The sequence below is a fragment of the Crinia signifera genome, chromosome 9, assembly GCF_055691185.1.
Source record: "Crinia signifera chromosome 9, ASM5569118v1, whole genome shotgun sequence".
Taxonomy (NCBI): Eukaryota; Metazoa; Chordata; class Amphibia; order Anura; family Myobatrachidae; genus Crinia; species Crinia signifera.
In genome coordinates, this window is record NC_139225.1 from 35,625,794 (window position 1) to 35,648,333 (window position 22,540).

General features: G+C 46.6%; 1 protein-coding gene across 2 annotated transcripts; it reads left to right on the forward strand.

Moving 5' to 3' along the window:
- The first annotated feature begins 315 nt into the window (after positions 1 to 315).
- Positions 316 to 20,663, forward strand: SYP (synaptophysin). Of its 2 annotated transcripts, none has more exons than XM_083158821.1 (7): positions 316 to 457; positions 2,499 to 2,564; positions 10,755 to 10,879; positions 11,906 to 12,101; positions 12,672 to 12,863; positions 15,006 to 15,324; positions 19,762 to 20,663. In XM_083158821.1, the coding sequence occupies exons 1-6, from the start codon at positions 440 to 442 to the stop codon at positions 15,303 to 15,305; spliced, it is 897 nt and encodes a 298-aa protein (XP_083014947.1). In that variant the 5' UTR covers positions 316 to 439; the 3' UTR covers positions 15,306 to 15,324; positions 19,762 to 20,663. The 2 variants fall into 2 exon arrangements, with proteins under 2 accessions (XP_083014947.1, XP_083014946.1); XM_083158820.1 differs by having other exon boundaries at positions 319 to 457; positions 15,006 to 15,309.
- Positions 20,664 to 22,540: the final 1,877 nt, after the last annotated feature.

The window sequence follows — 22,540 nt, forward strand, 5'->3', positions numbered from 1 at the left end:
TAGTGACTCCTATGTGTGTAATAAAGAGGACTGGGCTACCCCCATTATACCAGCAGAGTCTATGAGAGGACTAGGAGCTGTCTGATTACATGTGTGGGGCAGTTCACTATGACAGGAGCCCACACAGACAGAGCCAGGGTGGGGGAATGGGTGCGTTCTGCTGCTGGTCACTCATAAAACACGCACGGTTTCCCCCAACCCCGTTGTGACACTCAAACCATCCTGCCCTCAAATGATGAAGATGGGGGGACCGCTAACTAACGTCACCTATCTAACAACATGTGACAACACCGCCCCCTGTCCACAGATCCAATTGGCTGTGACCGAGCCTGCTGTTCTAGGCACCTCTCTTTCCCCATCCGCCGCATAGCGGGCTGTTGTTGATAAAGCGCACTCCCCCCTCCGCGCTGCCGCGATTCACCAGCAGTATTCTGCAGACATGGAGGTGGTCAACCAGGTGAGAGCTTGGGGGAGGGGGAAAGGATGGGGTACACTGGGGGAGAGAGGGGGTGCAATGCAGGGTACAGTCTGCAAATGATGGGGAGGGGGTCAGAGGGATACAATGCAGAGAAGAGAGAAGCAGATGGAAGAAAGGGAGGGTACAGGGAGACGAGAAAATGGTTGGGAGGAGGAGGGGTACAGCTGGGAAGAGGGAGGTGGAGGAGAGCTGGTGACACAGACTCGTCAATACACACACATTATATATATATATATATATATATATATATTATATATATATATATATATATGTGTGTGTGTGCTGAAAAGATCTTCCTTGTATGGTACATATGTGTGCTGCTGCATCCTTCTACATGTTTGCAGCCATCTGTCATTGCAAAGCTGATTGCTGGGAACATTGTGGGGGATGGGCCATATGTGGTGTACAATATGGGATGTATTGCACTGTACATGCTTCATGCACTGTAAGATGACATATATGGGCCAGTATGGTGAACACTGTCGGTCCCCTCCTATAATGTCCTGTTGTGGCCTGCATCACACACAATGACTCTGTGCTGCTGAAATGCATTGAGGACACATGCACGAATAATGCCAAGGCATTTGTGTTATGTTCTTGTTGAATAACATAATAATAATAATAATAATCATGAATAATATTGATACAGTCAGTATATTGCAGACTCATCGCAGGGGTGTTGGTTTCAAATGCATGTTCTCCTTGTCGGTTCTGATCCTTGTCATTTTGTATACTGTATATTTAAACCAAACACATTATTGCACAAAGGGTTGTTACAGATGTTTGCACTGTAGTTATCAATATAATTTCCTCTATTTAGGTCTTATGTGTCATCTGAGCTCCTTACATGTCATCACATCCTGAAGATATACACTCACCTATACACAGTGACATGTATTGTGTGTCTATGGGCTCTTAAGATTTCTATTATACCATCTGAGCCATTTTCACCCGATTTCGATGTATCGAAATGCAAAAGGATCGTATGCTATCTGCCGCCCAGGAAGCAGGTCAAGGGAAATCCCATGGGACTTCTCCCCTCAGGGAAGTCGCACTAGTGTATGGGGCAGTGATTTTCAACCTTTGTCAACTCGCGGCACACCAAAAAAGATTTTAAAATTGTCAAGGCGCACGATCCCATAACACATTGGCACCCACAGGGTAAAAAAATGAAATCCATTGGCCCCCATAAGAAAAAAACAATCACACTGGTCCCCACAAGTAACACAAATAAAACACACTGGCCCTCACATAAAAACAAGAGATTAGTGAATAACAGTTGTACTGGTGGTGGTGGCTGTAAACTGGTTTGGACATCTCTAGCTCTGGTGGCACACTTGAGAACAGCTTAGGGAACACTATTGTACAGGGAGATTCAGCACCTTGGACAGGGAACCACTGCTGTACGCTCAGGTTTTTATTTACAATGCAACCTAAAAAAGATGCCTACGGAGAACTGCAGTTAGGGCCTAATTCTGGCTCAGTAAGCTATGAAGATCGAAAATTTCCGTGTGCCAGAGAGGCTGTCCCGCTTCAGGGCTCATCTCTGCCTTGTGTGTGCTATAATATACAAAAACATGGCACCTGCGTGACTACTTCCTGGTCTAGTCTGCGTAACCCTAGTTCTATCCTTCTGCCGATGTCCATCGTTCTTGCGTACGTTCCGACATTGTTACCGATGATTTCAAATCGTTCATCATGTGTACACACACGAAACGATTTAAAACATTTCACAAAATAATGGTCTATGAGCTTCCTGCATTTGAGCGATTGGTCGTTCCGATCGATCGGGAACGCCCACATCTTGCTTAAAATCTTCCCATGTGTATGTACCTTAAGAAACATAACAGTGGGGTGTGCTTAACTTATCAGCATGTACTCACTGTTCTATGCATGCCCATCTCCAAACCGTCTGAATTACTGACACAGGTTGTGCACATATCAATGTCCAATAGTAAATCACCACCTTTGTATCTATGAATTATATACCACAGTATTCTGAATCTACTTTCATCTGCAGCTGGTGGCAGGGGGGCAATTTCGTATAGTGAAGGAACCACTAGGATTTATCAAGATTCTGGAGTGGGTGAGTGATTTCATTTTATCGATCTATCTATCTTTGATCTATCTATCTATCCTTTCTTATCTTTTGTAGATGCATAGCTATTTTCCAAAGTAACATACAAAATTGAATTACTTTCTGCTTGACTGTATTTGTGTGGTTTGGTATATGCGCTATGGCCCTTATTCAGATCTGATGGCAGAACAAATTTGTTCTCAAAATGGGCAAAACCATGTGCACTGCAGATGGGGCAGATGTAACGTGCAAAGAGAGTTAAATTTGGGTAGGATGTGTTGAAACTGAAATCTAAATGGCAGTGTAAAGATAATGCAGCCAATATTTACCCTGCACAGAAACAATATAACAACCAAATCTAACACTCTCTATACATGTTACATCTGCCCCACCTGCAGTGCACATGGTTTTGCCTATTTTGAGAACAAATTTGTACTGCGATCAGATCTGAATAAGGGCCTATGTGTATATGTCTATGGGCCAGGTGTATCAAGCTTCAAAAAGTGATAACGCAGAGAGTGATAAATAACCAGCCATTAAGCTCAAAACTGCCATTTTTCAAACCCAGCCTGTAACATGACAGTTAGGAGCTGATTGGCTGGTTGTTTATCACTCTCCATTGTATCACTTTTTGAAGCTTAATACCTCCGCTTTGTGTCTCTCTGTAGTTGTGTCTTTATGACTATTTTTCGGTGTGTCTTTAGTAAAACTGAATGTCTCTCTGTGAATATATGTGATGTGTATGTGTAGCTTTGTACATGTGCATTTTTACCATATAAATGTATGTGCATAGGGTGACTTATTCTGTTTATTTTCCTCTTTTTCATATGTGTGCTTGTAAAGGCTTTTTTAAAAACATTTTTGAAGCAATGTAATGCTACTATAGTCACCATAGAGCAGGCATGTCCAAACTGCGGCCCTCCAGCTGTTGTGAAACTACACATCCCAGCATGCCTTGCAATCATTTTAGCATTCCCTAATAGCAAACTGTGGCAAAGCATGATGGGACTTGTAGTTTCACAAACATCTGGAGGGCCATAGTTTGGACATGCCTGCCGTAGAGCAATCTTTCCCATCCTTAAGATCATTAATGGCCCACATTGTAAGGATAGTCATATCTGAGCGCAGGTGATATAATTAGTACCTATTATTTTGATTTAACCATCTGTGCTGAAGCATGAATATCCCTGAAACCTGGACTGTTAGGGTAAGTGGGAGGAGGCAGCACTGAGCTGACGCTGCTGCCTCCTCCATAGAGGTGAATGGGACCTGGGTCGCTCGACCTGAGTTACCCATTCACACCGCCCAGCAACCCAGGTCCGACCTGGGAATAACACTTATTTTATCTCAGGTTGGATTGCCGGGTTGCTGGCCCCGGGATAGTTGACATGGCCCTTTCACACCGCATGCCGACCCGGGTCGACCTGACAACAACCCTGGATCGACCCAGGTTATTTTTGCGGTGAGAAAGGGGTATTACTAATACCGCTTTCAGACCGCACTCCGAACACGGCTTATTGCCGTGTTCGCGGGGCCTAAACACGGGTCACGGTGCGGTCTGAAAAGGCCACCACGGGTCGAGCAACACGGGTGTTCAACCCTGGTATTGACCAGGGTTGAACACGGCTTTGACCCGTGTCAAGTGCAGTGTGAACGGGTGCCTGGGTCGAGCGACCCGTGTCCCGTTCACAGTATGGAGGAGGCAGCACTGTCAGCTCCAAGTACTGCCTCCTCCCAAGCCCCCGATGACGCGCCGCCGCCCAGCACCGCCCCATGTGACGTCATTGCTTCGGCAATATGCCGTGTCGGTGTCGGAACTTTCAGACCGCATTGCCGTGTTGCTCTGGGGATGGGACCCGTGTCCTAATCCCGTGTGCGACACAGCATTTGCGGTCTGAAAGTAGTATAAGATGGGAGTTCTATTGAAGACTGGATGTTGCCTATAGCAACCAATCATATTCTGTCAATTATCTTCTATTATATGCTAAATAAATAAGTAGAATCTGATTGGTTGCTATGGGCAACATCCCATCTTCTATAGACCTCCCATTTTAGTAAATGACCCCTTAGTGTGCCCTGAGTGCTGAGATTGGTAAACGCTGCCATAAAGTAAATGGATATTAGCAGGGCTATTTTTCAGCAGGCTCCAGCAGGAACTGAGGCCCTTATTCTAGTTCACTCTTTCTGAAAAAAATATTTCTTAGATGGACAAAACCATGTGCACTGCAGGTGAGGCAGGTGTTACTTGTGCAGAGATAATTAGATTTGGGTGGGGTTTTACACCTGCCTCACCTGCAGTGCTCATGGTTTTGTCCATCTAAGAAATATTTTGTCAGAAAGAGTGAACTAGAATAAGCGCCTCAGTTCCTGCTGGAGCCTGCTGAAAAATAGCCCTGGATATTAGTATTCACTTTATTTTGTGTACCTGAGAAGAAATGCTCGTTTCCATATAAAGTTCTTCTAGATGGCACAAAATTGAGAGGACAAATCTCATAGACTATTGGTTCCCAAGCTCAGTCACCAAAGCTGGGTACACACTAGTAGCTATATCTGCAGATGGATTGGGCAGTATGTTCTCCATATACGCTGCCCAATCTGTCAGAACTGACATCACAACTGGGTGGGCACATTTGCATGCATTCGTCCCACTGAGTTGTCAATAACAGGCGGCTCCCTGCGCGGCTGTACAGGCAGTCTGTGGATCATGCGTCAAGAACGATGTGCCGATATATCTTTAGATATGTCGGACATTGACTGTGTTGCACAGCTGACACGATATATCTGTGAACGGTGCAGTTGGATCAACCTCGTTCGGAACCAGTTGCCATCAGGGGTGGCTCTGGAGGAGGGGCTGCAGTACAGTTCAAAATTCAAATAAGGGAGCCACACCAACTGCCACCAATTTCCATTCCAAACTGACTCAATGGCATATATATATATATATATATATATATATATATATATATATATTCATTCCCTATATGAATTTTGAACTATGCTGCAGCCCCATCCCTGGATCCGCCACTGCTTTCCATAGAAAGTAATGGCCTTTGCTCAATCTCTGCTAGCTCAATGAACAGGCAAAAGTCAGGTTGTTGTTTTTTAGTGTGTATACAAGGCTCTGTGGGTCCCCGCTAGGCCATGCCATCCAGATTCACTCACCATGTGCCGGTGTTACATGAAGAGACAGACAGCTGAACTGTTCCCTTTCCATATGTATGTGCACAGAAACATGCATGTTTTCTAGTTGTCTGTGTGAGTTTTATCTGCTTCCATCTACCTACAGGTCTCTATCTCTTCTGCCTCCCCTCTATAGTCACCAATGGCTTCTGTTAATGTTCTGACTTGTGCATACTCACACCCGAGGTTACACAGTAATCCTCTTTACTGTGCGCCATGGCCCATGCTCTATAAATACCCATCAGTCTCTGTGGAGATGCAGGAGGTCACAATCCTGTGGATTACCACCAGGATAAATCCAGGCCGGCCTGCCTACTGCAACCTCACAGTACTCAGCCCCAATCCCTCTCCCCTCCACCCTCTGCATGTTCATAATTCGCCTGTGGGCAGGGGTAAAGCGACACTATTCAGCAGGCTTCTGTCATTCATTTTGTCATTATCTGGCCTTTAACCCTCCAAATGCCAGTTAGTGACTCAATCTGTGGGGTTCGGATGTCACTAACTGATGATAAGCAAAATAAGTATCTCATGGCCATGAAATGCCAGGAAGAGCCGTGGCGTACGGAAGTTTCTTCCATGTAAGGTGCTGCCAGCTTGGCATATACAATGAAACGGGTTGTTCTACCCACTTCTTATCAGCATAACATTTGGCAGCGATAGAACGTGGCATATTGTCTCTCTAACATCACATGATATTCCGTATGCCTCATTCCAAGTTCTACATTTCTTTACCAATGTAGGGGGGTGATTCAGCATGGATGGCAAAATCAGCCTCCTTCTTTAATGGACAAAATCATTCTGCACTGCAGGTGGGGCAGATGTAACATGTGCAGAGAGAGTGAGGTCTGGGCGGGTTTGTACTACAAACTGATCCCTATATTACAGTGTAAAATTAAACCAGTCAGTATTTACTCTGCACAGAAACAAAGTAACTCGCCCAAATCTATCTCCCTCTGCACATGTTACATCTGCCCCACCTGCAGTGCACATGGTTTTGCCCATTAGAGAGAGATTTCAGCCAATGTATTATTGGGTCAACCTAGTCCCTAGGTCGACCACTAATGGTCGACAGTGTCTAAGTCGACATCTAGGAATGATCGACATACCCTAGGTCGACAATGACACAAGCTTAAGGCGAACATGTACATGGTTTATCACTGAAAAGGTCGACACAAGTTTCTCACGGTTTTAATGTACAGTATATGGCGACATGGGCTAGATATAAATGTAACACGTCCCCTTGCCAGGCTCGCTGGCTTCAGGCACGGTGCCCCGCTGTGCTCGCTCGGCACCCTATTATAATCTATGCCGACTTGGACGGTAAAGTATGAATCAAGTTGGTTTAAACAAAAAAATCATGAGAAACTCCTTTATGAGTGTCAACCATGTACACGCCGACCCTCTGTCCTCGTCGACTTAGGGGGTGAGATTTAATAGGATGAGAGATTCAGAAAGTGAGAGATTTGGGAAGAAATCTCCAGTTTTTTTAAAGCGGCAATCATTTACACTGCAAGACCAGTTTGATTTTGCAGTGTAAATGATTGCCGCTTTAAAATAACTGGAGATTTCTTACCAAATCTCTCACTTTCTGTATCTCGACCATTCTTAGGTGTCAACCTAGTAACTGTCGACCATTAGTGGCCGACCTAGCGACTAGACCTAGACATTGTCAACCCAGGGACTGGATACCGGCAGAAATTCTGAAAATAGAGTCCAGTGCACAGTACAATTCATTCATAGGGGGTAATTCAGACCTGCTTACTAGGCTGCGGATATTTGCTGCCTAGTGAGCAGGTAAACGCCGCCTCGCCGAATGCGCACCCACCCATCCACCCAAATTCCCGTTCTACAATGCGAGCGGATGTGTACGCTTACACATGTGCCCGCACAGTGGACAAATGGTTCGATGGTTATTCACCATCAAATTAGTTTTTGCTCTGTTCCTTATGGAAAGTAGCGGGGGGCGTTGAAGTCATGTGATGTCATCCGGCCACCCCGAGCAGACGGGCTAGCCTGCGTTGCAGGGGTCCGCCCAGCGTTTCTATGGACAGGCCCACTGTCTTTGTGGGCCCACTCATGTAATGCTGGGTGGGCCCCAGCGACCGTCCTTCTGCTCGCCACTCATAGGCCCTTATTCAGATCTGATCGCAGTACAAATTTGTTCTCAAAATGGGAAAAACCATGTGCACTGCAGGTGGGGCAGATGTAACATGTATAGAGAGAGTTAGATTTGTGTGAGTTATTTTGTTTCTGTGCAGGGTAAATACTGGCTGCATTATTTTTACACTGCAATTTAGATTTCAGTTTCAACACAACCCACACAAATTTACCTCTCTCTGCACATGTTACATCTGCCCCACCACCTGCAGTGCACATGGTTTTGCCCATTTTGAGAACAAATTTGTACTGCGTTCAGATCTGAATAAGGGCCAATGTGCATAAGCGACTATGCGCATGCGCACACCCCACCAACGGAGATGGCGCCGAATTCACAACCGTGTTACGCAGAGCTGTACAGAGAATGTTGAGCATTTGCGCATAAGCATCTATGTGCTTGGTCTGCGCTGGGTGCGAGCAGGCATGGCAAACTGCTAGTTCGTCATCCCATTCACACCTAGCAGTGTGGGCGGGGGGGACGCGAGGCGTTCCCAGGAAAACATTGGGCGTTCCCATGGTGATTCGCCCATGACGTGGGTGCCTGCTTCCCGCACAGGGTGCTCGCAATTGTAAGACACCAGAGAGGTGCTAAACATCCATTCGCAGTCGTGCAGGGAACTCGGCCAGTTGGGGGCGTGGCGGTTGTACAGGCGGCGTTACATCTGCACGCAACTATGCAAATTATGCAGCGTTGCGTGTGGACCAGACTAAAACCTTAAATTCCCTGTAATGCGCACACACACAAGGCCCTTATTCCAATCGCCTCGCTCCCCTGCGTGTTCGCGCAGGGGAGCGATGGCCAGCGTCTGCTCATGCACGGACTGCTAGTACGCCATCCCTTTCGCACCTAGCATTGCGGGCAGAGGGCTGCGATGGGCTGCCCACATGGGAACGGCCAGCGTTTCATGAGTGTTCCCATGAAAACATTTGTGTTCCCATGTTTCATGAGTGTTCCCATGAAAACATTCCCAGCGTTTCATGAGTGTTCCCATGCAATTGTCCAGGTGACGTGGGTGCCGGGGTTGGGCAGCTGACGTCAGCAGATGCCAGCGGCCTTCCCACTTCCCGCACAGGGCGCTCACAGAGGTAAGGTACCTCTCTGGTGCAAGCGCTGGAGAAATCATTCCATGGACGCTGACCATTGAATGATTCCCCCCCCCCCCGCACTCAAGGCTGCTAATGGAGGCTTATGCTAAACATCCTTCCCCATCCATGTGGGAAACATTTCCGTGCGGGCGGCATTTGGTGAAAGCTGCAAGTCAACCAGAATAAGGACCATAATGTGGTCAAAATCTAGATAACCTGGATTCTTGGGATGTTACAAAAAGCCAAGGCACCCAGTGGAAATGTACAAACTCCACACAAATAGGTATTTGGTCAGGAATTGAACTCTTGGCACTAACTAGTGCTGTGTGGCAATAATGCTAACCACTGTGCCACCATGCCAATATCTATGTCCCCGACTGGAGCATAACCGAGTGAAGTCTCTTGAGAGTCAAGAAAAAAGCAATGTTATTATTCTCCATAAATGTTGTTTGTTCCCTTCTAAACTTCAAAAAGTCAAAGGTGCAGATCCTACAGGAGTCATACGGAATCTTTTATAATACAGTTTTTTGTATAACGCACCCCAAAGGTGACGTTTACCTGTTCGCTAAAATGCAAATATATGCAGCCTAGCAAACAGGTCTTAATTAGCGTGTGGCATCGGCAAGTGTGTATTCCCCCCCCCCCCCCCGCCGGGAGGACTATAAGACCCGTATTCAATCCTCAACAACATTTTCGCGAGGCAGGAAAACGGGGGCCAAATGTAATAGGGTGAGAGTTTCAGAAAGTGAGAGATTTTGGGAGAGTTTTCCCATGTTTTTTAAAGCAGCAATCAATTACACGGCAAAACCAGGTTGATTTTGCCATGTAATTGATTGCTGCTTTAAAAAACATGGGAAAACTCTCCCAAAATCTCTCATTTTCGGAAACTCTCACCCTATTACATTTTTTTGGCCGAATTCGATTCCCCTATTCAATCCCAGTGCTTGATTTTTCTCCTGTGTGAAAAATCCAGCATCAGCGAAAACCGATTGTATCAGTGAAATTGCCACAAATTCATGAGGCAAATTGGCTGCCGTTTTCGCCTATTTTTGCATCCGTTTTAGCCCGGGCCGATTCGCGCCCATGCTGATTTGCGTGTGTGTCGTCCCCCTTCCCCCCAAAAAATGAAATGGCATGGGCGAGAATGTACCTGGTGAAAATTTCGACCAAGGTTGAATACGCCCCTAACACGTAATCTTGGCTGGCTTTTTAATAGTCTTTTATAGATATACAAGAGGCCTTCATTTGTGTCTAGAGTTCAGCTTTCCATTCTGAGCCATTATTCAGTCCTATCACTTTCTGGGACATGACTGCCTCTGGGAACTAGTTCTCTAGGCTTACATGAATTTCCCATTGTAGACTTTTCTAGATCTTATCTCAGACTTGTGGAACCTACACACGTAATGATTTTATGTAATTCTCTAAGCGATCTAGTCCAAATAAGTCAGATAGCTTAGAAAACTATACAAAATAACCCTACATGTCTCCGTGTGTTGGGGCGATGCACGGCGCCGCGCCGGCACTATCGCCCGGCGATGTAGATCCTGCATGCAGGATAAATCTAGTAATATCTAGTAATGTGCAGCGCTGTGTGCTAAGTGATCTAGCATCGCTCTGCAACATTACCAGGTGTGTAAGCCCCTTTATGTTTCATTCTAGAGCCTCTGTATTCTTTTTCAGTCTTGCCATTGTTTGTTAATCTGGATGCATGCTCCAATCTAGATTTTGTATTTGTCACCCTATCTTTTTCTGGATTTCTCTGTCTCTCTTTTACAGCTGTTTTCTATCTTTGCCTTCGCAACATGCGGAAGTTATTCTGGACAGTTCGCTTTGAGCATTGAATGTAGCAACAAAACTGAGAGCAAGCCGAATGTTAAAGTGGACTTTGAATATCCGTTTAAGTGAGTGTGCAGTCATGGTGCCGGTGGAACCGCCTGTCCTAGTCAAGTATAAACCTCTGACCTAATCTCTGTGACCTTTATTTCCGCTTATATCTCATTTCCTTGTGCATTAGGCCTTAACCCATCTACTTAACCTTAGGGCCCGATTCAGGTTTGCTCAGATGGGCTGCGAAATTTCAGCCTGTCCGAAAATCGGGGGGACGGCGCATGCCCACTGTCCGCAGTGCGCATGTGCACAGGCTCCGAACGCCTGTACTCAGAAGGGGTATGGGTCATTGGGTCGGCCAAACTAAGGTCAACGTGCATTGGGTCAACCACTGAAGATCAACAGGCCTTAGGTCAACACTTGAAAAGGGTCAAAAGGTCGACACAAGCATTAGGTCAACATTGGGAAATACAACACGGGTTTTTCAAATTTTTTTGTCGACATGGACATTAAAAAAGTGCACACAGCGCGCTCTTATATTCTCCCTCCGCGCCCTAGTGGATGTTAGGGCATGAAATACCGCATGTTGGCTAAAAAAAAATTGTGAAAACCGCATGTTGACCTTTTGATTGTTGACCTTTCCCATGTCGACCTAAGTCCTGTCAACCTTCAGTGGTCGATCCAATGCATGTTGACCTTAATACTGTCGACCTAACGACCGTATCCCCTCAAAAGCCGCTCACTGTATGAATGAGTGACAGCGGGTGGCTGTTGGGGGTGTGATGATGGCATTTTCTGGGTGTTCCCCAAAAAATGCTGGCGTTCCCTGGCCGTCAGGAGGGAGAGCTGTTGATGTCATCAGCGGCTTCCTTTTCCCCACGACATTTGCAGCGCCGTATGAGTCCTGGCTCACTCAGCGCTGCAAGCAGGGAAAAACCTTTCAATGGTGAATGATTTCCCCCCTGTGAGCATGGCTGCAAGTGCGGCCGGCATCTGTTCAGCTGGGCCGAGGCTACCAGCTTGCACCCCAGCGTGCAGGTCTGAATCGGGCTCTTAGTTCATTCTGCATTCTCTGATCTGATTCCTGTCCTCTTCTGCAGGCTGCACCAGGAGTATTTTGATTTCCCCACATGCCGGGGTACTACTAACAAGGTGTTTCTGGTCGGGGATTACTCCTCCTCTGCGGAGTTTTTTGTCACAGTGGCAGTATTCGCCTTTCTGTACTCACTCGGCGCCCTTGTCACATACATATTCCTACAGACCAAATACCGCGAGAACAACAAAGGACCCATGATTGTGAGTCACTCTTCATAAAATTCATTCCGTTACTCAATGAAGGCCCCCATACACTGCTGCCATTTGACCTGAGTCTGACAGATCGGGCTGATAAATCAGACCAAATCGAATGATGATATCGGATCAGACCCATCAGCGGCACATTGCGGGCGCTTTTTAGCTCCCACAATGTATTGGGTCTGATTCCGTAGGTGTGTGCCACACACCTACGGAAGCACCTCTGGCACACACACCTATGTGAAGGGCAGACAGTGGCGGGTGCCTGGCTCTCCCCCCCCCCCCCCCCTCCCCCCACAGCTCCCCAGGAGTTTTACATACAATAAATCGCATTTAAAAATGGCACAGCAAGTGCCACATCGTAAGTGAGCCTCCTAGGGATCTGCCGGGGTAGCTCAAGGGGAATTCGGTCTGACTTATCCTTAGGTCAAGTCAGACTGGTGTATGGGGGCCTTGAGTTTGCATCCACATCAATCCTAGCCTAGAATGACTTATTCCACCCTACTTTCCTTTCTCCCCTGTCTTAGCCATTTACTGTTTCCAAATATGTACGACCTGCCTTTTCCTCCGTAGGACTGCATAGTGACAGCCGTATTCGCCTTTTTGTGGCTGGTAAGTTCGAGTGCATGGGCAAAGGGCTTGTCTGACATCAAGCTTGCTACCGACCCTGAGCTAATCATAGATCAGATAGCAGCTTGCAAGAACGAAGACAACAAGTGTCAAGAAGTCCGGGATCCTGTTATGTCCGGGTTGAACACCTCAGTGGTGAGTAAGCATGTGTGTTATCTAATATTGTGTTGACAGCTCATCCACTTAAGCAGAGTATCCTTGAAGCATATGAATCATAAAAGTGGCCGTTTCATATAATGGTTTCAGCACCTACTGTATCTGGCCAAAAGTTGCTGCTCATTCCATCCAGTGTATTTTTATTTTTTCCAAAATATGTTTTATTGAACCTCATATAACACCATTGTTACAAGTAATACAATTGGAAATATAACAATATTCAATGAGGATCAATCCACATTTTTCCAAATTTTCCACAAAAACAAACCCCCAACATATATCGTAGGTAAAGAAAGATATAATACAAAAAGGCATGGCGTGGCAACTTCAGTGGTAATATGCCAAGGGATTAGACAATGATTTATACACAACTATACCGTGTCTGAGGACATTGGCGATCTTAACTAAAGAAAAAAAGAAATTGCCAAAAATATTTAGTAGTGCCTTAGCAGAAAAACACAATACCAAAAAGAAAATAAAAGAATCTAAATAACGAAATAACGGCCCGCTCCTAGTTCCAAGCCATCTACCCATCCATGGACCGATCCAGCCATCCAGCAGAAAACACAAGGGAGAGAAAGATAGGAACAAAAGAAGGAGAAAGAGTACACATGTAAAGAAGTCACTGGAAGTATGACGTCTAAATAGTGACAGGAGTCTTATTCTGGAGGAGTTGTAGTTGTACCATGAAGTGGACTGTGTGAATTGCCGATTTGGTCCTAGGTGGTAAGATTTGGATATATTTATCCCAACACCGGAATAGGACTTAGGTCATGGATTCCTTATGAAGGGACGTCTCCAGCCAATCCATAGTAAATAGGAAGAGCAACCTAGATTTTGCCATCTCCAGGGAAGGGGCCAGGGTGTGTATCCACTGCTGCAGAGGATTGGTCTGCAACATATCCAAACAGCGCCCACGCCTCATTGCACTGAAAAATCAATTTCAATGAAGTGGTGGCAAAATTGTGTAGGGCGTTCCAGAAAGTTTGGATATGTGGGCAGGACCACAGTGATATAGGTCAGCATCATGGGAGTGACATTTGGGACAGTCAGAATAGTCAGCGGTGCCCATCAGGTAACAGCGCTTAGGGGAGAAGTAGACCATGTGTAGATTTTTGTAAGACATCTCCTGATAGGAACTAGCCGGGATAAGCTTGAGGTTGGAGAGGAATGTGTCTAAAATGGCTTCAGGCTCTAGTGTTGTGGTCTGCAGTGACCAGTTGTCCCTGGATGTCCGAGTCAGGGTCAAGTTCGGGTGTATGTGTGCATATAGTGTAGGTATAGAGTGTGTGCGGGTGCGAATGACGGAATCAAGGGGATTTGTAATGTCTTAAGGCCGCAGTTTAGGGAGTATGGATTGGGAGAGCTGGGAGTCTAAAGAGACATCTGTAAAAATGTTAGAATTTAAATCCAATCTACAGCGAAGTGAAGGACACATGCCAAATTGTAGTATAGGTTAACGCCACCTCTTTGGGTAGTTTGCACTAGCTTGTAAAGACTAATTCTAGTTTTTTTTGAGTTCCAAATAAATTTGGAGACCATAGCATTAAGAGAAGATAGGTCAGATTTAGTGAGTGAGACTGATAAGTAAGATATGGCTGAATTCGTGGTGGGCGCAGATGCCATGTGACGACAGCCACCCACCCCCAGCAGGCATTGGCACACCTGCATTGGCCCAGCGTTTTTATGGGGATACCCATATATTACGCTGTGCGCTCCCCTGCTAACTCCACCTGGCCCTGGACCATGGTTTCCCAGATAGAACGGCTTGGCGAGTGGGAAACTCGATGAAGCCGTTCAGTCCCGTTTTTTATTTCTACCGCTAGTCAACTTTATTTATTTGCACATATAGTCACACACCTCTCTTCACTGAATACGACCACATGGGCAGAAGATCCATGCCCCTGGAGCAGGCCCCATAAATGACATTTACCTGGTGGGACTTTCACGGCGCAGTCCAACACACAATAGCTATTTCCAAGAAAATGAAGGAGGACTTTGATCCGTAATATGCAGCTGAAAATCTGAAATCCCCCTAAGCGCACATACAGTATACCATAAACATACTTCATTTTCTGATGGATTTTCTCCATGTCTGCTATCCTGTTTCCTCTCTTCTAGGCCTTTGGATTTCTCAATTTAGTAATCTGGCTGGGAAACCTCTGGTTTGTATTCAAAGAGACGGGCTGGACAGCTCCATTCATGAAGTATCCACCACCAGCCCAGGAGAAACAGCCTGCTCCTGACACCTACAGTCAGGGCCAGGGCTACGGTCAGCAGGACACTTACGCACAGCAAGGTGGTTACCAACCCGACTACTATGGCCAGCAGCCTGAATACAACCAACAGGGAGGGACATACAGCCAGCAAGGGACATACAGCCAGCAAGGTGTCCCAACCTCTTTCTCCAATCAGATGTGAGCTGGTGAGTGTCTTCATGGTGAGCAACATTAAGCTACACAATGGCGGTCATCTGTGAAGTATACAGCACCATTGTGCTTGCATCAGAGAGCATGTCTCCTGTCCACCTGAGTGATCTGTCTGCAGACTAGAAGTGTGCTTACTGCAAAAAGATGTTGCCCCCCAAAATTCTGTGTAATGTTTAACCAAATTGTAACCACAATTTACATACCAAAATGAAACGATGAACCGTATCCCGGGCTGCAGGTTTGTCCCTGTATGGTGTGGTAACAGCATTTCCATGTCCAGCATGTGAGCTGTAGGATTTATAAATGATCCTGGGTCATTGCTAGTAGCTAGCTAAACAGACCACTTGGGGAATTTAGTCAGGCTTGCGGTTCTAGCGAGGTAAAGAGATCTCACGTACCTAGGAGGTCATTCAGGTTGGATCGCTAAACAGCTGTAGTTCCTCGAAGACGGTCTCCACGGAGCTATTACTACTAGAGAATTGGGTACTTGTGTACAATCACGGCTCCCACGATGTCCATTGCATAGTAAAAAAATCGCTTCGCATGCGATTTTTAACAGAAATGCATCCAAATGCATTGAAATTAGTATCAAACATGTTGAATGGCCCCCAAATGTCATTTTTCAGGCTGTACTACCACACTATCAACGCGAACCCAAAGTGTGGCGAGCACTGCGAGCCCGCGAGGGGCGGCGGTACGCGTCCTACGACCTTTTCATACCCCCAATATCCACGTCGGCGTGGAGTTGAGAATAGAAAGTGTGGCGAGCGCAGCAAGCCACCAAGCCCGAAGCGTGGGGAGTGCAGCGAGCCCCGCGAGGGGACACGGATACCTTCACAGGTGTCCGCGTCCCCTCGCGGGGCTCGCTGTGCTCACCACACTTCGGGCTCGGTGGCTTGCTGCGCTCGCCACACTTTCTATTCTCAACTCCACGCCGTCGCCCCTCGCGGGCTCGCAGCGCTCGCCACGCTTCGGGTTCGCATTGATAGTGGGGGTGGTACAGCCTGAAAAATGACATTTGGGGGCCATTAAACATGTTTGATACTAATTTCAATGCATTTGGATGCATTTATGTTCAAAATCGCATGCGATAGCATGCGTTTTCTATAAAAAATTGCTTAAAAACGGCAAAAATCGCATCCCATTGCATGCCATCGCATGCCACTACATATGGCATGCGATGGGAGCCGTGAAAGTGCACAAGTACCGAGAATTATAATTGTCATATACACCTTGTTGATTGTAATTTAATTTATTTAATGTATTCCTTGTTTTCTGTAAAAAGAACAATAAAGAACAATAAACAATAAAGAAATATATGAATTAAAAAAACAGCGGTAGTTTGCTGCTTAGCAAGCCTTCTAGCGCTACCCACCAGGCTCTGAGCATCTCCGCCAGGCATGCGAATGAAGGTGCAAGAAAAACAGATGCATTGATTTTTCTAAAATGACTCATTTGCTTTCTTGTGATTGAACAGGAAAATCATGCCGCAAGCTTTTTCTGACCCTTATCTCATATAGCCCCTTATTCTGATTGGTTCACTCCCCCGCGCTTTTCACACGAAAGCAATGCTTTCTGCCTGCTCATGTGCTTATGCTGGGTGCGAGCGGGCATGGCGAACTGCTAGTTTGCTGCCCCGTTGGCACCAAGCAGGCGGGGGGCGGCAGCGACTGGCTGCGCCCTTGCAAACGCCCAGCATTTCATGGGTGTTCCAATGGAAATTAGGTAGTGACGTGGGCGCCGGCGTCAGAGAGTGTGTCACCAGAGGGTGTCTTATATTTGCGTGGACCTTCCAAATCATTTGATGGTCCAAGGCTGCAAATGGACGTTTATGTAAAACATTCATTCACAGCCGTGGGTGGGGAATTCGCGGAGTGAGGGGGGGGGATTGGCTGTGCGATCGGCTGGCGGCGTTTTACAACACCTTTAATTAATGGATGAACACGTGGTTGAGGCAATGACGGTCATGCTGTTTTGTTGGGCTGTATTTATAACTTGCTCTTGTCCAGCCTGTACAGTTGCTTATTCATCTCTACCTCACTTCCCTCCCTCACCCTCTTCTTTCATTCTACTCTTTCTACTTTATTATTCTTACATAATTGATCACATTCCACCCATCATGACTCCTCTGACTTATACGTACGTACGTTTGTATATATACGTACGTACGTAGGTACGTACCTACGTACATACATGCATACATACTGACTCGTACAATGTCATGCTATCTTGTTACCTTATCTCTCCCCTAATTTATTTTCCCATCTGACTGTACAACTCCTCTGTTACACTCCATTATTCTCACCTCTATCTGTGTTCCCACCTTTCCATTTCTTCTCAACCTGATCATCACCTTCTGCCACCTCCTCTCTTCTGTTCCTCACACCCTGATCATCACCTTGTGCCACCTTCTCTCTTCTTTTCCTCTCACCCTGATCATCACCTTGTGCCACCTTCTTTATTTCATTGCTTTCACCCTGATCATCACCTTGTGCCACCCTATCTCTTCTGTTCCTCTCACCCTGCTCATCACCTTGTGCCACCTTCTCTCTTCTGTTCCTCTCACCCTGATCATCACCTAGTGCCACCTTCTCTCTTCTGTTCCTCTCACCCCCTGATCATCAACTTGGTCCACCTTCTCTCTTCTGTTCCTCTCACCCTGATCATCACCTGGTGCCAACTTCTCTCTTCTGTTCCTCACACCCTGATCATCACCTTGTGCCACCTTCTCTTCTGTTCCTCTTACCCTGATCATCACCTTGTGCCACCTTCTCTCTTTTATTCCTCTCACCCTGATCATCAACTTGGTCCACCTTCTCTCTTCTGTTCCTCTCACCCTGATCATCACCTGGTGCCACCTTTTCTCTTCTGTTCCTCTCACCCTGATCATCACCTTGTGCCACCTTTTCTTTTCTGATCCTATCACCCTGATCATCACCTTGTGCCACCCTATCTCTGTTCCTCACAACCTGATTATCACCTTGTTCCACCTTCTCTCCTGTTCCTCTCACCCTGATCATCTTATTGTGCCACTTTTCCACCTCTATTACTCTCACCCTGATCATCACCTTGTTTCAGCTTCTCTACTGTTCCTCTCACCCTGATCATCCCATTGTGCCATCTTTCCACCTCTATTACTCTCACCCTGATCATCAACTTGTTTCACCTTCTCTCTTCTGTTACTCTCACCCTGATCATCACATTGTGCCACCTTCTCTCTTCTGTTCCTCTCACCCTGATCATCACCTTGTGCCACCTTCTCTCTTCTGTTCCTCTCACCCTGATCATCACCTTGTGCCACCTTCTCTCTTCTGTTCCTCTCACCCTGATCATCACCTTGTGCCACCTTCTCTCTTCTGTTCCTCTCACCCTGATCATCACCTGGTGCCACCGTCTCTATTCCGGTACTCTCACCCTGATCATCACCTTGTGCCACCTTCTCTCTTCTGTTCCTCTCACCCTGATCATCACCTTGTGTCACCTTCTCTCTTCTATTCCTCTCACCCTGATTATCACCTTGTGCCACCTTCTGTCTTTCATTACTGTCTCCTTAAACTCTCTTCCACTGTATCATTATCTTCCCTTTATCAATTTCCACCTTCTATCCCATCCTTCCCACTCTACTTAACCCTTGACCTCATACCCATAAATGTACAGAGCAGATTTGGCTACTCACTGCCTGAGTGAAGCTTGCAATCTATATTCCATTACCACATGTACACGGGTGTGGGTCATTGGTCGACAGGCCATAGGTCGACCATGAAAAGGTCGACATACCTTAGGTCGGCATGGTAAAAAGGTTGACACAAGCAAAAGGTCAATGAGTTTTTTCACTTTTTTGTCAGTTGACATGGACACCGTATAATTGTACCACGACCCTTCGCATGGCTCAAGAAGCTTCGGGCATATTTTTATAATCTACCGCTATGCCCACTTGGATGGTAAAGTATGAAGAAGTAACTGCGTTGAGTCGATGGGGGAATGCCCAGCGTTTTCATGGGGACGCCCATAAAACGCTGGGTGGTCCCCTGCCCGTGCGACCGCCTCGGTGAGTGTGATACTCCAAACCATGGGTCCTCAAACTGCGGCCCTCCAGATGTGGTGAAACTACAATTCCCAGCATGCCTTGCCACAGTTTTAACACTCCCTTATAGGAAAACTGTGGCAAGGCATGCTGGGATTTGTAGTTTCACCACATCTGGAGGGCCGCAGTTTGAGGACCCATGCTCCAAACCCACACAAACACGGGGAGAATATACAAACTCCACACAGTTAGGGCCATGGTGAGAATGGAACCCGTGGCCCCGGTGGTGTGAGGCAGATGATATCTTTGTTATGTTATGATTTCCTTTCTGAATACTTATATTTGTTTCTCTCATTTATTATCTTTTCTTTCTCTGTTGTTATTTCCTTCATGGCGGTTTACTCTGTTCCCGTATTTCCCGCAGGGTTCTCCGCGGCTGATCAGTGAATTCAAGCTGCAGGTTGTGATATTCTGATGTGCAGTGACGCAGCCCAGCTGCCAGAGTGAATATTAATGGGAGAATGTCGTGTCCGTGATGTTTATGTAATATATATATATATATTTAATTATATATCTGTACCAAAGCACAGGAAAATCCCATCTCATTCTACCAGAGACTGTCTTCCTGCAGAGCATTGCTGTGTAATCCCCTTCCTGTCTTTGCCAGAACCCTGCAGAGCGTTGCTACGTAACCGTTTTCCTACCAGAGTTCAACAGAACACCCCTGTCAATCTCTTCCCTGTCAGGAGGGCCGGGCTGCAGCGTTTTATATTACCCCCCCCCCCCCCCTCCGTGAGTAAATACAGTATTGTGATGTCAGAGAGTGAGATAACAAAGAACGCATTCGCCCTTCTGGCAGGGAATTGGATTTTCAGGGCCGTTAGTTATAATGCACCGTTTTTAAGCTTCTGGTTAGTTTTAGATTTCCTTTAGCAATATGTGATGTCTGCAATTTGCAATGCATTGTAGGCCCCTCTTGCACAATAAGGGGATTGATGCACACTTTAATACTTACTTAAAGATTGCCATTGTGCCCTGTGTAGTTTTGGGGCACTGGGTTCGCGCTAGCAATGTAAAGCAAAACCAGCTGCAGAGTTAATTAGGAGAGTGACACTACCTATGACTAGAACGCTAAAGTGACCTAGGGTCATCCCTGTGCACTCTGGGTACTAACCCCCCCGCTTCCCACACCTGTTGCCCGCTTCTTATGCACATCAGCTCCCAAATTGCCCATGCCCGGTACCCCCTTGTGCTGTATATTGTGTTTGTGACACTAAAGTTGCGTGTTGTAATCCTGACTGGAAAATAAAGACAGGCTGGAACAAACTGTATCTGTGTATTTTATTTTCTCTACAAAAGGTAGCACAACTGTTCTCTATAACAAAAGGCTAAGCCTGCTCCTCACCTCTATAGGTTGAATTCAGGTGTTCTGCTCACCAGCTGTCTTTGAATGAACAATTCAAGTGTTGCTCCATTCACCCGCACACAACCGCCGCTGCTGATATTACTGTTAATGTTGTTCCGTCTTTTTGACGGCTGGGAACTAGTCTTCTAGAAATTCCTGTATTTTACTCTGTTATAGCTATAATTTCCTTAATTGAGTACATAGTATACTACATAAACCCATGTAACTATGCACCAGATCATGGTCAGCATGACAACATAATGGACCTCCCCCTTTTATGTCTAATTAGTTTTTCTCTAGACCAGGGGCCTAATCACATACATAGCCACTGGCAGGTATTCAATGCAGCTGGCGAGGGGGTTAAACAGCGAGGATTGCAGAAAACCAGCGATCCTCGCTGTTTAACCCCTGCACCGGCCGCTCGCTCTATTCAATGTTCTGGGGAAATCCTCGCCATCACAGAACGGCTAGAATACCCCCAAAACAGCGAGACCCGAAGCTAATGCAGAAAACTCGCTGTATTTAGCTGCGAATCTCGCTGCTTCTGGAGCCGCATACGCCAATTCCCCCATGCTCAAAAAATGGAGCGAGGGGTAATTGGTGTATGAGGGGGCTGCGTTGAATACTGACATCTTAGTATCTTAGCAGCCACAGGCCTGCCAACAGGAAGTGTCTGTAACTCCCCTACACTCCATTAAACACCTCCTCTTCAAGTTCGCCGATTGGCTGAGTTGGATCCAACCGGTTACCCGGGGGATCATCAACCCTGCAGCAGCAGACATAGAGTTAGCTTAGGCTGCGTTCACTGCATTTGTTATAGCAGCAACCGCCGGATAGTTTCCCTTGAAACAGAGCTCTAGGCGGGGTATGGCCCTTCCCGTACAGAAGCGGGGGAGGGGAGCAGCATCGGGCAGGTACTGGAAGGAGCATGAGATCCGCACCCTGATCAGCATTCCTCAATCAGTTACTTTTGGTACTTCATTAGAAATCGTCAAAACTGTCCAACGAAAGGATAGGAAAGGGGGCGTGGCCACTCCGCTTCACCCGTGCCCTTCAAATGTAGCAGCTCAAGATGTGGGGGCACTATTAGATGGTGTTATTTACTGGGTATAAGCTCTGCAAAGTTTGCCTTTCCAGTGCTAGACACATATGGGGAATGTTTTCCAAACCTCAAAATGGCCGACTTCTGAGTTTTGACACAAATACATCCTGCCTGAGTTATAGGGACAATGATGCTGATTCTGGTTGACTCCGTAAGCTGCAAGGATCACAGTTTACCCAGTGCCTGAGAGCCCGACCCGGCGAATACCCCTGTGGAGACTGAATTTTATTTGCACCAGCTGGGACAAAGACAGGGCGGGCAGCTGACATCATATGGCCCCACCCCCGGCACACTTCATCCTGCCCGCATTTCAGTGGGAATGGCCAGGGTTTCCATGGGGATGCCCATGAAATGCTTGGCATTCCCATGGGCAACACCCAACCATGCCTCTGTCCACCCAGCTTTCTGCGAATGGCTTGGCGACTATGCAAGTAGCTGAAGCCATTCGCAAAGGAGACACGCAAAAAAAATGCACATTCGCAGTTCCCCAACCATCGGAACGGGCCGAATTTGCCCCGTTCCGAGGCGATTAGAATCACCCCAATGAGGAGACAGTCTTGGCTTATGGGCTTAAATAATATTGGGCTCGATTCAGACTGGGCGCGGTGGTGGATAAACCCTGCATGCAGTGCAGACGGTATCCGGATTGATCATAGACTGACTCATGATAGACAGTCATATGGTCGACGGTAAAAA

Coding starts and splice junctions, on each gene's coding strand:
- SYP (XM_083158821.1), top strand. Junction 2,565..10,754: donor TTATCAAGATTCTGGAGTGG/GTGAGTGATTTC, acceptor TCTCTTTTACAG/CTGTTTTCTATCTTTGCCTT. Junction 10,880..11,905: donor GACTTTGAATATCCGTTTAA/GTGAGTGTGCAG, acceptor CCTCTTCTGCAG/GCTGCACCAGGAGTATTTTG.